Genomic DNA, 14,744 nt, shown 5'->3' with positions numbered 1-14,744 from the left:
CTAACCAATCACACGAGTCAGACCTAACCAATCACACGAGTCAGATCTAACCCATCACACGAGTCAGACCTGACCAATCACATGAGTCAGACCTGACCAATCACACGAGTCAGATCTAACCAATCACATGAGTCAGACCTAACCAATCACACGAGTCAGACCTAACCAATCACACGAGTCAGACCTAACCAATCACACGAGTCAGACCTAACCAATCACACGAGTCAGATCTAACCAATCACACGAGTCAGATCTAACCAATCACATGAGTCAGACCTGACCAATCACACGAGTCAGATCTAACCAATCACAGGAGTCAGACCTAACCAATCACACGAGTCAGATCTAACCAATCACACGAGTCAGATCTAACCAATCACACGAGTCAGATCTAACCAATCACATGAGTCAGACCTGACCAATCACACGAGTCAGATCTAACCAATCACATGAGTCAGACCTAACCAATCACACGAGTCAGACCTAACCAATCACACGAGTCAGACCTAACCAATCACACGAGTCAGATCTAACCAATCACATGAGTCAGACCTGACCAATCACACGAGTCAGATCTAACCAATCACACGAGTCAGACCTAACCAATCACACGAGTCAGACCTAACCAATCACACGAGTCAGACCTAACCAATCACACGAGTCAGATCTAACCAATCACACGAGTCAGACCTAACCAATCACACGAGTCAGATCTAACCAATCACACGAGTCAGATCTAACCAATCACACGAGTCAGATCTAACCAATCACACGAGTCAGACCTGACCAATCACACGAGTCAGATCTAACCAATCACACGAGTCAGACCTAACCAATCACACGAGTCAGACCTAACCAATCACACGAGTCAGACCTAACCAATCACACGAGTCAGACCTAACCAATCACACGAGTCAGATCTAACCAATCACACGAGTCAGATCTAACCAATCACACGAGTCAGATCTAACCAATCACACGAGTCAGATCTAACCAATCACACGAGTCAGACCTAACCAATCACACGAGTCAGACCTAACCAATCACACGAGTCAGACCTAACCAATCACACGAGTCAGACCTAACCAATCACACGAGTCAGACCTAACCAATCACACGAGTCAGACCTAACCAATCACACGAGTCAGATCTAACCAATCACACGAGTCAGATCTAACCAATCACACTGAGCTTATGTGGCCGTCATGAGAAATGCTGAATGAAGCAGTGTCTGGAATCGGTCTGTGTGATGAAGGGAGATATGATGAACACCAGCAGCTTTCGTGAGGGATAATGAACAAACACTGAAAGCATAAACACACACACTCAGAAAGAAACAAGAACAGTTTTATTTCTCTAACACTCACAGATAGAAAATGAAGGTTTCATTGAGTAATGTGTGATGAGTTTAGATGTGTTATCTCGGGTCAGAAGTGCAGGAGTGTGTGCTAGTGCTCCATGGGTTCATCAGGCACTGCTGGAGCGGCTTCGTCCGCGGGCGGGCCCACCTGTGTCACACACACACACACACACACACACGCTGTCAGACTCTGCAGGAACACCTGTGCTGTGGAGAACAGGACTCACACACACACTCACCCGTCTCTGTGGCCGCTCCTCCAGACCCTCCAGGAAGCGTGACACCTCGTCGTCATCATAGATGGTGAACTCCAGCTCCTTCCCCACGATCCCGATGGACACGTTCTGTGGGACAGCAGCCGTTACAGGAGTGTGTGGCAGTGTCGGGGACTTACTTACACAACTAAAGCATTTCAATCTGGCGTTACTCCCTTAAAGCCCATGGTGCAGGTTTTTTTTATGATTTTTTTTATTAATATAACCTTGTATGAAAATACCATATGAAAAGTAAATGGAGGATTAAAAATTGTTTTGCAAGACATAAGGGCACAAATTTAATAGAAAACGTGACAGTTTCCTTGACTATGTTGAAAAAACGCTTTTTTTCACCATCGCGTCACATGAGGGAGTCGTTCGCCGGCTCTGCGTTCGCTCAGTGTGGAGTAGGTTGGTATTCAGTTGGAGCGGTCATGATTCAGTGTGTTTTCGGTGCTTATTGTATTTCAATTAATCATCGTCGTGGTAAATGATTGTGAATTATGGCCTGTCAGGACATCGAGTCCACAGGTTTCTGAATAAGAAAAAGGACGGTGCGATCTTCCGTGCCTGTGTGTAGGGTAAGAGACGGGACTTCACTTCTGCTTCTGCTTTTGCTTTGAATAACGCGGTAGCGTGTGTGTAGCGTTCACTATAGACCGGATGATTATAATCCCGGCGATATGTGGACACTGTCCCGGCTCCTTCATCGGGTCGCCCGCGGTGACGGTCCGCCATCAGCATGTGGTTCGGCCGCCGGTGGGAAACATGACGCTCACGGATCCGTCAGACATCACTTATTGTACATCTGTTTTACAAAATGTGCCTTGTCTTAATTTAATTCATTAACATATCCTACATAAACTTGTAATGCATTTATGTGTTTGTTATTAGTCTGCAGCCAACAATTATTATTATTATTATTATAAATATAATATATTATGTTCTATAATTCATTTTCAATCTGTACAAACCGACTTTAATGTTTGTGTTGGCTGTTTCTACATATAAAGTTTTTATACAGTAAGACAGTTGTGATTGTGATCATTTTTTGTATTCATCGTCACCAAATGGGTCAATTCAAAGCCTTTATAAAGTCCCTCTTCCTCTGGAAACTGTCTCCTAATGGCTGACACACACAACACATGCAGGTAAGGGTCTAAATACTAGCTTTGCTATTGCCTGGGTACATGATGATAATAATCTGTACAGTATTGTGATCTGAGCATAGTGTTATACATATCGTCAGGCTAACGTGAATACATCTATAAGCTAACACTGTTCTCTCGCCCTGTTCACCTCACACCACAACTCCCCGTTGTTCTGTCTAACCCTGGCCTGTCCTGCTCACTTGGCTTCATATCAGGCTCATAATTATATGATATCATCATATATATCAATTATATGAATTATATATATCATACGAGTAAACATTTAGGCTACAATTCCCCCAGCTTTCCGAGCTGTCATTGCGATCCATTGCTTTCCTATTGTTTACTTTGACCGCTCTCCCTCATGTTGCGTCACTTCCGGTTCGGCGGTTTTCAAATGCGGAAGTAAAATTCTCACAAAAACGACTCCAGAAGCCTAAATAGCGTTTTATAAGTATATGTTTATATTTAAATCTAGTTCCTACATTATTTTTCTATACATTGGCTTACTGGGTATTCTAACCTGCAACATGGGCTTTAAGGCCAGACACTAAAGGTGAATAGGGTAAAAATTGTAACTAGCTGATATCACCCTGAAACTTTCCCAGTTGATTACCTACATTAAGATGAGAAAAAAATGTATTACAAGTTTTTTGTAATTTAATATTTAAATATGCAAATTAGGCAATATCTAATTAAATATGCACTAATTTGCATATATTTTAAAAGACAAAATCTGAGTATTGGATAAAGCCAGATTCTTTTTTTTTTTTCCATTGTGTTCATATTAGATGGGGAAAAAATGACAGAGGGATTTATGGATATCTACTTCTGTTATCCTGTAAATCAGAATATACTGTCAATAGCCTTAAAAAAATGATTTTCGCCATGTTTTTTGGAATAAAATGTTATATAAATCAGGCTAGGAATAATATATTTACAAATCCCTCTGTAAATGTCTTCATAATATAACTAGGTACAAGACTGGAAAGTTTGGTGTATATCAGTGCTACTGAAGTGGAGATTTCGGATTTGAATGAGAGAAAAGTCATTTTGAGAAAACAGGCTTTAAAGATTTATCATCAGCCAATGAGATTGTGCATTCAGCCCTTTTACTTTCACGATTGGTTGCTGATAAAAAGGAAATGGCCATATTTGGATGCGACAGCATTGTACAGGAGAGAGAGAGCTTTCCAGCGGTGTGTGTGATGACAGGGAGCAGACAGAGATCGCGGAGCAGCGGGAGGATTAACAACGACAACTTTTGTTGAATTTATGAGAAATCTACAGACGCAAACAGACAAAGTGTAGGAAAATAAAGACCTAACAAAAACCAATATTTTTGGCCAAATGTAAAGACCCATAATCCTCAGGCTGAAGGACATGCAGACCCAGGCCTGTACAGGAGAGGGCGCCGCTCAAACCTCTCAGCACCTGCTGTTACTCTGGACGACCAAGAAAGATTAAATACATCGAGTCATTCTAGCTTTTGGTGTATCTGAGTCAGCGAAGGGCAAGTACATGCGTCAGTAGAGTGAGATTAGAGATTATATGTGGAGGTTTGCACTGGATTCTGCATTTCACTTACTATTCATTTTGAGGAATATTGAATCTTTTTTGTGCCAGTGAGATGAGGAAATGCTCACATTTATGGCGCTTTTCCACTACACAGTACCAGCTCGCCTCGACTCGGCTCTGTTTGGTTTTCCACCGTGTAAAACTTGTACCTGTACCCGCTTCCAGGTACTTTTTTTCGTACCACCTCCGGCGAGGTTCTAAGCGAGCTGGGGCGAGCTGAGGCGATACTAAAATGTGACGTGAAAACACGGCAGACTGCTGATTGGTCAGAGAGAATCGTCACTATTCACTGCGTCATCATTGCACGCGCCAGACGGAGTATCCTGAATAAAAAAACAGCAAAAACAAAAACATCCAAAAACAGCATACACTCGATTTCCTCCATTGTCCTGTGTGTGTGGGTAGCGGGTGTGTCTCGTGCGTCTCGCGTAAAGGATTAAGTCAAGGCAGTTTCCTGTGGCGTCGCTATGATGACCAGGTACTATTGTGGAGGTACGATCTGCAATGGAAAACGGAGCGAAAAGCAAGCCGAGCCGAGGCGAGTCGAGTCGAGTTGAGCTGGTACTGGTAATGGAAAAGCGCCATTAGTCTAGATCTACAATAACCATCATGTTCACACACACACACACGTTGATGGTCTTAACATGAGGACAGGAGAGCTGTCAGTCAATAAATGGGGAAAAAGTCACTTGTGTTACTTATTTGAGAAAGTAATTCAGATATTTTGCTGTAAATATGTAAAGTAATGTGTTGAGGAGAGTAAAGTAAAGGCTGCGGAGAGAGAGAGTGTGTGAGGTTGCGGTAGAGAGAGTGTGTGTGAGGCTGCGGGAGAGAGAGCGACGGGAGAGAGCGAGAGGAAGTGTCAAACCTTGGTGGTCAGATCCTGTTCAGCGGGAAGAGTCTCTCTCAGTGCACGAAGGCCGTGCTGCACCAGATCGTTCAGGTTACCTGCACACACACACACTCATTAGATGACTGCGCAGTGATAACCTCCAGGCCTGTGTGTGAGGTGTGAGACGTACAGTCCAGGAAGGCCTCCATGTGGCGCTCCAGGTAAGTGCGGGCCGACTGCGAGCGCGCGCCGATCGACATGGCCTTACAGTCGAAGTAGTTCGCCGAGGGACACGTCTGGAAGATGTGCGGACCCATGTCCTGCTCACACACACACACAAGCTCATCAGATACAGCTCACACACACAGCTCATCAGATACAGCACTCGCTCACACACACACACGTCTCCGGTACTCACGTCATATCCTGCGATGAGCAGGCCGACTCCATAGGGGCGTCTGCCGTAGCGCTGCGTGGGGATCTGTGTTTCTGACACAACGTTCAGGAAACCGCTAATCTCAGCGTGACACATGACTAGCGCTGCCCTCCAGTCAACACTTCTAGAGTCAGCTAACAGTCTTTCATCTAAGCCGTTAGTCCACTAATCCTGCGTTTATAATAAGCAAATAATGGCCTCATTTATTTAATAATCATTTATTGGTAATGTTTTCGGCTGCAGAGATCAGCGATAGACTCGTCAGCTCCGCCTCTATGCTCCTCTCATACAGATTACATCAGAGAAGATCTATTCTCCATCAGAATCTGTTCATTCAAGTGTAGACGTGTCAAGCTCTCTACAGATATATCTCTGCTGTGTGTGAGTATACTCTGAGCTTCGGGTCATGTGATGCCCTCGAGATCAAGGCGAGTCCAAGCTCTCTACAGATATATCTCTGCTGTGTGTGTGAGTATACTCTGAGCTTCAGGTCATGTGATGCGCTCGAGCTCAAGGCGAGTCCAAGCTCTCTACAGATATATCTCTGCTGTGTGTGTGAGTATACTCTGAGCTTCAGGTCATGTGATGCGCTCGAGCTCAAGGCGAGTCCAAGCTCTCTACAGATATATCTCTGCTGTGTGTGAGTATACTCTGAGCTTCGGGTCATGTGATGCGCTCGAGCTCAAGGCGAGTCCAAGCTCTCTACAGATATATCTCTGCTGTGTGTGAGTATACTCTGAGCTTCGGGTCATGTGATGCGCTCGAGCTCAAGGCGAGTCCAAGCTCTCTACAGATATATCTCTGCTGTGTGTGAGTATACTCTGAGCTTCAGGTCATGTGATGCGCTCGAGCTCAAGGCGAGTCCAAGCTCTCTACAGATACATCTCTGCTGTGTGTGAGTATACTCTGAGCTTCGGGTCATGTGATGCGCTCGAGCTCAAGGCGAGTCCAAGCTCTCTACAGATATATCTCTGCTGTGTGTGAGTATACTCTGAGCTTCAGGTCATGTGATGCGCTCGAGCTCAAGGCGAGTCCAAGCTCTCTACAGATATATCTCTGCTGTGTGTGAGTATACTCTGAGCTTCAGGTCATGTGATGCGCTCGAGCTCAAGGCGAGTCCAAGCTCTCTACAGATATATCTCTGCTGTGTGTGAGTATACTCTGAGCTTCGGGTCATGTGATGCGCTCGAGCTCAAGGCGAGTCCAAGCTCTCTACAGATATATCTCTGCTGTGTGTGAGTATACTCTGAGCTTCAGGTCATGTGATGCGCTCGAGCTCAAGGCGAGTCCAAGCTCTCTACAGATATATCTCTGCTGTGTGTGAGTATACTCTGAGCTTCGGGTCATGTGATGCGCTCGAGCTCAAGGCGAGTTGACAGAAAGCACCAGTTTTATTGTTATTGTGAGTTTGCAAAAATGAAAGTAGAGCCTTCACAGTTCTCATTACTCATGTCTGTATGAGGGAGTAATGCAGTGTGTGTGTGTGTGTGTGTGTGTGATGCAGCAGGAGCTTCTCCACACACACACACCTGGATATGCACCTAATACCTGATCTCACCACTTCCAGTTTTATTTTGAGAGCCTCTTGTAGTCGACTAACGGTTAGTGGACTTTTGGGGGGCAGCCCTACACACACACACACGAACAGATGAAGACACACGAACAGATGAACACACACACACACACACACACACACACACACACGAACAGATGAACACACACACGAACAGATGAACACACACACACTCCTGAAAGGATACTGCTCCCGATGAGCGACACCAGCCTGGACACGGGGAGAGGCCTGTCGAATACAAACCTGGAGTCCAGACACTCCTGACGCATGAAGTTACTACAGAGAGAGAGAGAGACACACACACACACACTCAATACACCGTCTGAGCAACACATCCTCACAGCTGATCATTCACTGCAGGCTTTCAGATCTAACATTAGGCTTTATAAACCGGAGATCTGTGCTGACATACAGACCATACAATAACTCTAACTCAAAACACAACAACTACTGTTATCAGACAAACCTCACAGTACAGCCTTTAAACCAAAATTACACACACACACACACACACACACACATACAGCTGCAATCGAAATGATTCACCCCATTACACATCAGGTTTATTGACAATTTGCAGACTTAACAAATCAAACAGAAGTAAGTGAAATATCTCTACACAACACATGTGTCCAGTGGTTTCCCCAGATTCAACTGAAAACGCAAAACTTTTAATGTCTTCTGTAGTCTCACAATTACTCACCCCCTACATGGCACGCATCTTTAAAGCTTAGCCTCTTTAGCGCTTAGCATCTTTAGCTCTTAGCATCTTTAGCACACTGTAAACAAGATGTATTAGACAGCAGCTTCTGTGTCTGAGGAATCTGTTCCTCATGAGCAATGGCCTCCAGTTCAGGGATATTCCTGGACTTCTTCAAATCCCACCAGAGATGTTCTATGGGGTTCAGATCATGTGACTGTGATGCCACTGTATCTCCCAGGACTTCTTCTGAAACCAAGCCTGGGTGGACCCTGAGGAATGATTGGGATTGTTGTCCTGTTGAAGGTCCAAGCTTCACGTTTTCTCCCAGGATCTCCTGATACTTCAGTGACTCCATCTCTCCTTCCACATGCTGCAGGATTCCAGAGCCAGAGGATGTACATCAGCGAGAGCATCACAAGCTCCTCTTGCTGAACTGTAGACAGAGCTCTTCACAGCTGATGCTTCATTCCTCCTCCAGACACACGCTGCTCCAGAGGGAGGAACAGCTCCAGTTGTGTTCCATCGCTCCACAGAACAGAATCCCGAAGCTTCTGTGGCTCATTTAGGATTTTGAGCTAATGTGTCTTTGGGTCAGGAGTGGTGTGTTCCTGGAGCTCTGGTGTGTGTGTTTGGGTCAGTATTGGTGTGTTCCTGGAGCTCTGGTGTGTGTGTTTGGGTCAGTAGTGGTGTGTTCCTGGAGCTCTGGTGTGTGTCTTTGGGTCAGTAGTGGTGTGTTCCTGGAGCTCTGGTGTGTGTGTTTGGGTCAGGAGTGGTGTGTTCCTGGAGCTCTGGTGTGTGTGTTTGGGTCAGGAGTGGTGTGTTCCTGGAGCTCTGGTGTGTGTTTGGGTCAGTAGTGGTGTGTTCCTGGAGCTCTGGTGTGTGTCTTTGGGTCAGTATTGGTGTGTTCCTGGAGCTCTGGTGTGTGTGTTTGGGTCAGGAGTGGTGTGTTCCTGGAGCTCTGGTGTGTGTTTGGGTCAGTAGTGGTGTGTTCCTGGAGCTCTGGTGTGTGTTTGGGTCAGTAGTGATGTGTTCCTGGAGCTCTGGTGTGTGTGTTTGGGTCAGTAGTGGTGTGTTCCTGGAGCTCTGGTGTGTGTTTGGGTCAGTAGTGGTGTGTTCCTGGAGCTCTGGTGTGTGTTTGAGTCAGTAGTGGTGTGTTCCTGGAGCTCTGGTGTGTGTGTTTGGGTCAGTAGTGGTGTGTTCCTGGAGCTCTGGTGTGTTTGGGTCAGTAGTGATGTGTTCCTGGAGCTCTGGTGTGTGTGTTTGGGTCAGTAGTGGTGTGTTCCTGGAGCTCTGGCGTGTGTGTGGGTCAGGAGTGGTGTGTTCCTGGAGCTCTGGTGTGTTTGGGTCAGTAGTGATGTGTTCCTGGAGCTCTGGTGTGTGTGTTTGGGTCAGTAGTGGTGTGTTCCTGGAGCTCTGGTGTGTGTTTGGGTCAGTAGTGGTGTGTTCCTGGAGCTCTGGTGTGTGTGTTTGGGTCAGTAGTGGTGTGTTCCTGGAGCTCTGGTGTGTTTGGGTCAGTAGTGATGTGTTCCTGGAGCTCTGGTGTGTGTGTTTGGGTCAGGAGTGGTGTGTTCCTGGAGCTCTGGTGTGTGTGTTTGGGTCAGTAGTGGTGTGTTCCTAGAGCTCTGGTGTGTGTGTGTGGGTCAGTAGTGGTGTGTTCCTGGAGCTCTGGTGTGTGTGTGGGTCAGTAGTGGTGTGTTTCTGGAGCTCTGGTGTGTGTGTTTGGGTCAGTAGTGGTGTGTTCCTGGAGCTCTGGTGTGTGTTTGGGTCAGTAGTGGTGTGTTCCTGGAGCTCTGGTGTGTGTGTTTGGGTCAGTAGTGGTGTGTTCCTGGAGCTCTGGTGTGTTTGGGTCAGTAGTGATGTGTTCCTGGAGCTCTGGTGTGTGTGTTTGGGTCAGAGTGGTGTGTTCCTGGAGCTCTGGTGTGTGTGTTTGGGTCAGTAGTGGTGTGTTCCTGGAGCTCTGGTGTGTGTGTGTGGGTCAGTAGTGGTGTGTTCCTGGAGCTCTGGTGTGTGTGTGGGTCAGTAGTGGTGTGTTTCTGGAGCTCTGGTGTGTGTGTTTGGGTCAGTAGTGGTGTGTTCCTGGAGCTCTGGTGTGTGTTTGGGTCAGTAGTGGTGTGTTCCTGGAGCTCTGGCGTGTGTTTGGGTCAGTAGTGATGTGTTCCTGGAGCTCTGGTGTGTGTGGGTCAGTAGTGGTGTTTTCCTGGAGCTCTGGTGTGTGTTTGGGTCAGTAGTGGTGTGTTCCTGGAGCTCTGGTGTGTGTGTTTGGGTCAGTAGTGGTGTGTTCCTGGAGCTCTGGTGTGTGTGGGTCAGTAGTGGTGTGTTTCTGGAGCTCTGGTGTGTGTGTTTGGGTCAGTAGTGGTGTGTTCCTGGAGCTCTGGCGTGTGTTTGGGTCAGTAGTGGTGTGTTCCTGGAGCTCTGGCGTGTGTTTGGGTCAGTAGTGGTGTGTTCCTGGAGCTCTGGCATGTGTGTTCGGGTCAGTAGTGGTGTGTTCCTGGAGCTCTGGTGTGTGTGTTTGGGTCAGTAGTGGTGTGTTCCTGGAGCTCTGGTGTGTGTTTGGGTCAGTAGTGGTGTGTTCCTGGAGCTCTGGTGTGTGTTTGGGTCAGGAGTGGTGTGTTTCTGGAGCTATGGTGTGTGTTTGGGTCAGTAGTGGTGTGTTCCTGGAGCTCTGGTGTGTGTTTGGGTCAGTAGTGGTGTGTTCCTGGAGCTCTGGTGTGTGTGTTTGGGTCAGTAGTGGTGTGTTCCTGGAGCTCTGGTGTGTGTTTGGGTCAGTAGTGGTGTGTTCCTGGAGCTCTGGTGTGTGTTTGGGTCAGGAGTGGTGTGTTCCTGGAGCTCTGGTGTGTGTGTTCGGGTCAGTAGTGGTGTGTTCCTGGAGCTCTGGTGTGTGTGTTTGGGTCAGGAGTGGTGTGTTCCTGGAGCTCTGGTGTGTGCGTTTGGGTCAGGAGTGGTGTGTTCCTGGAGCTCTGGTGTGTGTGTTTGGGTCAGTAGTGGTGTGTTCCTGGAGCTCTGGTGTGTTTGGGTCAGTAGTGGTGTGTTTCTGGAGCTCTGGTGTGTTTGGGTCAGTAGTGGTGTGTTCCTGGAGCTCTGGTGTGTGTGTTTGGGTCAGGAGTGGTGTGTTCCTGGAGCTCTGGTGTGTGTGTTTGGGTCAGTAGTGGTGTGTTCCTGGAGCTCTGGTGTGTTTGGGTCAGTAGTGGTGTGTTCCTGGAGCTCTGGTGTGTGTGTTTGGGTCAGTAGTGGTGTGTTCCTGGAGCTCTGGTGTGTTTGGGTCAGTAGTGGTGTGTTCCTGGAGCTCTGGTGTGTGTGTTTGGGTCAGTAGTGGTGTGTTCCTGGAGCTCTGGTGTGTGTGTGGGTCAGGAGTGGTGTGTTCCTGGAGCTCTGGTGTGTGTGTTTGGGTCAGGAGTGGTGTGTTTCTGGAGCTCTGGCGTGTGTGTTTGGGTCAGTAGTGGTGTGTTCCTGGAGCTCTGGTGTGTGTGTTTGGGTCAGTAGTGGTGTGTTCCTGGAGCTCTGGTGTGTGTGTTTGGGTCAGTAGTGGTGTGTTCCTGGAGCTCTGGTGTGTTTGGGTCAGTAGTGGTGTGTTCCTGGAGCTCTGGCGTGTGTGTGGGTCAGTAGTGGTGTGTTCCTGGAGCTCTGGTGTGTGTGTTTGGGTCAGTAGTGGTGTGTTCCTGGAGCTCTGGTGTGTGTGTGGGTCAGTAGTGGTGTGTTCCTGGAGCTCTGGTGTGTGTGTTTGGGTCAGTAGTGGTGTGTTTCTGGAGCTCTGGCGTGTGTGTTTGGGTCAGTAGTGGTGTGTTCCTGGAGCTCTGGTGTGTGTGTGGGTCAGGAGTGGTGTGTTCCTGGAGCTCTGGTGTGTGTGTTTGGGTCAGGAGTGGTGTGTTCCTGGAGCTCTGGTGTGTGTGTTTGAGTCAGTAGTGGTGTGTTCCTGGAGCTCTGGTGTGTGTGTTTGGGTCAGTAGTGGTGTGTTCCTGGAGCTCTGGTGTGTGTGTTTGGGTCAGGAGTGGTGTGTTCCTGGAGCTCTGGTGTGTGTTTGGGTCAGTAGTGGTGTGTTCCTGGAGCTCTGGCGTGTGTGTTTGGGTCAGTAGTGGTGTGTTCCTGGAGCTCTGGTGTGTGTGTTTGGGTCAGTAGTGGTGTGTTCCTGGAGCTCTGGTGTGTGTGTTTGGGTCAGTAGTGGTGTGTTCCTGGAGCTCTGGCATGTGTGTTTGGGTCAGTAGTGGTGTGTTCCTGGAGCTCTGGTGTGTGTGTTTGGGTCAGTAGTGGTGTGTTCCTGGAGCTCTGGTGTGTGTGTTTGGGTCAGTAGTGGTGTGTTCCTGGAGCTCTGGCGTGTGTGTTTGGGTCAGTAGTGGTGTGTTCCTGGAGCTCTGGCGTGTGTGTTTGGGTCAGTAGTGGTGTGTTCCTGGAGCTCTGGTGTGTGTGTTTGGGTCAGTAGTGGTGTGTTCCTGGAGCTCTGGTGTGTGTGTTTGGGTCAGTAGTGGTGTGTTCGGGTCAGTAGTGGTGTGTTCCTGGAGCTCTGGTGTGTGTTTAGGTCAGTAGTGGTGTGTTCCTGGAGCTCTGGTGTGTGTTTGGGTCAGGAGTGGTGTGTTCCTGGAGCTCTGGTGTGTGTTTGGGTCAGTAGTGGTGTGTTCCTGGAGCTCTGGTGTGTGTTTGGGTCAGGAGTGGTGTGTTCCTGGAGCTCTGGTGTGTGTTTGGGTCAGGAGTGGTGTGTTCCTAGAGCTCTGGTGTGTGTTTGGGTCAGTAGTGGTGTGTTCCTGGAGCTCTGGTGTGTGTTTGGGTCAGTAGTGGTGTGTTTCTGGAGCTCTGGTGTGTGTTTGGGTCAGTAGTGGTGTGTTCCTGGAGCTCTGGTGTGTGTTTGGGTCAGGAGTGGTGTGTTCCTGGAGCTCTGGTGTGTGTGTGTGTTTGGGTCAGGAGTGGTGTGTTCCTGGAGCTCTGGTGTGTGTGTTTGGGTCAGGAGTGGTGTGTTCCTGGAGCTCTGGTGTGTGTGTTTGGGTCAGTAGTGGTGTGTTTCTGGAGCTCTGGTGTGTGTTTAGGTCAGTAGTGGTGTGTTCCTGGAGCTCTGGTTTGTGTGTTTGGGTCAGGAGTGGTGTGTTCCTGGAGCTCTGGCGTGTGTGTGGGTCAGGAGTGGTGTGTTCCTGGAGCTCTGGTTTGTGTGTTTGGGTCAGGAGTGGTGTGTTCCTGGAGCTCTGGTTTGTGTGTTTGGGTCAGTAGTGGTGTGTTTCTGGAGCTCTGGTGTGTGTTTAGGTCAGTAGTGGTGTGTTCCTGGAGCTCTGGTTTGTGTGTTTGGGTCAGGAGTGGTGTGTTCCTGGAGCTCTGGTGTGTGTTTAGGTCAGTAGTGGTGTGTTCCTGGAGCTCTGGTTTGTGTGTTTGGGTCAGTAGTGGTGTGTTCCTGGAGCTCTGGTGTGTGTTTGGGTCAGGAGTGGTGTGTTCCTGGAGCTCTGGTGTGTGTGTTTGGGTCAGGAGTGGTGTGTTCCTGGAGCTCTGGTGTGTGTTTGGGTCAGTAGTGGTGTGTTCCTGGAGCTCTGGCGTGTGTGTTTGGGTCAGTAGTGGTGTGTTCCTGGAGCTCTGGTGTGTGTGTTTGGGTCAGGAGTGGTGTGTTCCTGGAGCTCTGGTGTGTGTGTTTGGGTCAGTAGTGGTGTGTTCCTGGAGCTCTGGTGTGTGTGTTTGGGTCAGTAGTGGTGTGTTCCTGGAGCTCTGGCGTGTGTGTTTGGGTCAGTAGTGGTGTGTTCCTGGAGCTCTGGTGTGTGTGTTTGGGTCAGTAGTGGTGTGTTCCTGGAGCTCTGGTGTGTTTGGGTCAGTAGTGGTGTGTTCCTGGAGCTCTGGTGTGTGTGTTTGGGTCAGGAGTGGTGTGTTCCTGGAGCTCTGGTGTGTGTGTTTGGGTCAGGAGTGGTGTGTTCCTGGAGCTCTGGTGTGTGTGTTTGGGTCAGTAGTGGTGTGTTCCTGGAGCTCTGGTGTGTGTGTTTGGGTCAGTAGTGGTGTGTTCCTGGAGCTCTGGTGTGTGTTTGGGTCAGTAGTGGTGTGTTCCTGGAGCTCTGGCGTGTGTTTGGGTCAGTAGTGGTGTGTTCCTGGAGCTCTGGTGTGTGTTCGGGTCAGTAGTGGTGTGTTCCTGGAGCTCTGGTGTGTGTTTGGGTCAGTAGTGGTGTGTTCCTGGAGCTCTGGTGTGTGTTTGGGTCAGTAGTGGTGTGTTCCTGGAGCTCTGGTGTGTGTGTTTGGGTCAGTAGTGGTGTGTTCCTGGAGCTCTGGTGTGTGTTCGGGTCAGTAGTGGTGTGTTCCTGGAGCTCTGGTGTGTGTGTTTGGGTCAGTAGTGGTGTGTTCCTGGAGCTCTGGTGTGTGTTTGGGTCAGTAGTGGTGTGTTCCTGGAGCTCTGGTGTGTGTTCGGGTCAGTAGTGGTGTGTTCCTGGAGCTCTGGTGTGTGTTTGGGTCAGTAGTGGTGTGTTCCTGGAGCTCTGGTGTGTGTTCAGTACGAGCTTTACTGTGCAGCTGAAACCTCTTTCTGCAGGTCTTCTGTCCTCCAGGGGTTTCTGAGCCGCTGACATCATCCTCCTGCCCGTCCAGGAGAGTAACCACTGTTCCTTCAACTCTGACGAGGAACATTGAGTGTCTCCTCTATCTTTCTGTGTCCTGTGCCTTGATTGTGGAGGGCGATGAAATCTTCTCCTAACTCATATTTCTAGCCTGCAGTCTAACGTGACTCTCCACAAACCTCTCCGGTTCAGATGTGTCATGTGTTCCAGCTCTAGCACACCTGCTGCTGCTAATGAAGCCCTTGATTAGAGAGAACACCTGTTCTGCAGATCTGGGCTGCTCTGAGGGATTATATTCAGGGATTGGGTCATTCTGAGACGGCATAAGACATTAAAAGTTGCGTTTTCAGTGGA

General features: G+C 48.7%; 1 protein-coding gene and 1 long non-coding RNA gene across 3 annotated transcripts in view; both read right to left on the bottom strand.

The window, feature by feature from the left end:
- Positions 1–1,331: 1,331 nt before the first annotated feature.
- psma1 (proteasome 20S subunit alpha 1) overlaps positions 1,332–14,744 on the bottom strand; it is a 22,165-nt gene continuing 8,752 nt past the window's right edge. Inside the window, exons 5-10 of the mRNA XM_082159728.1 lie at positions 7,372–7,460; positions 5,594–5,664; positions 5,366–5,495; positions 5,212–5,291; positions 1,600–1,704; positions 1,332–1,508 (exon numbers count right to left, since the gene is read on the bottom strand). Coding sequence (XP_082015854.1) covers positions 1,449–1,508; positions 1,600–1,704; positions 5,212–5,291; positions 5,366–5,495; positions 5,594–5,664; positions 7,372–7,460 — 535 coding nt within the window. The 3' untranslated portion in view covers positions 1,332–1,448. The remainder of the gene's footprint in view (positions 1,509–1,599; positions 1,705–5,211; positions 5,292–5,365; positions 5,496–5,593; positions 5,665–7,371; positions 7,461–14,744) is intronic.
- On the bottom strand, positions 6,686–7,347 carry LOC309490633. 2 transcript variants are annotated; one of them, XR_014202791.1, is made up of 2 exons: positions 7,300–7,347; positions 6,686–7,237 (listed from the first exon to the last, which is right to left on the bottom strand). It is a non-coding gene; the product is annotated as an uncharacterized lncRNA (long non-coding RNA). The 2 variants fall into 2 exon arrangements; XR_014202792.1 differs by having other exon boundaries at positions 7,306–7,335.

Source organism: Leuciscus leuciscus (genome assembly GCF_965113295.1).
Source record: "Leuciscus leuciscus genome assembly, chromosome: 25".
NCBI lineage: Eukaryota > Metazoa > Chordata > Actinopteri > Cypriniformes > Leuciscidae > Leuciscus > Leuciscus leuciscus.
The sequence above is the reverse complement of the archived record's forward strand: the minus strand, read 5'-3'. Positions and strand labels throughout refer to the sequence as shown.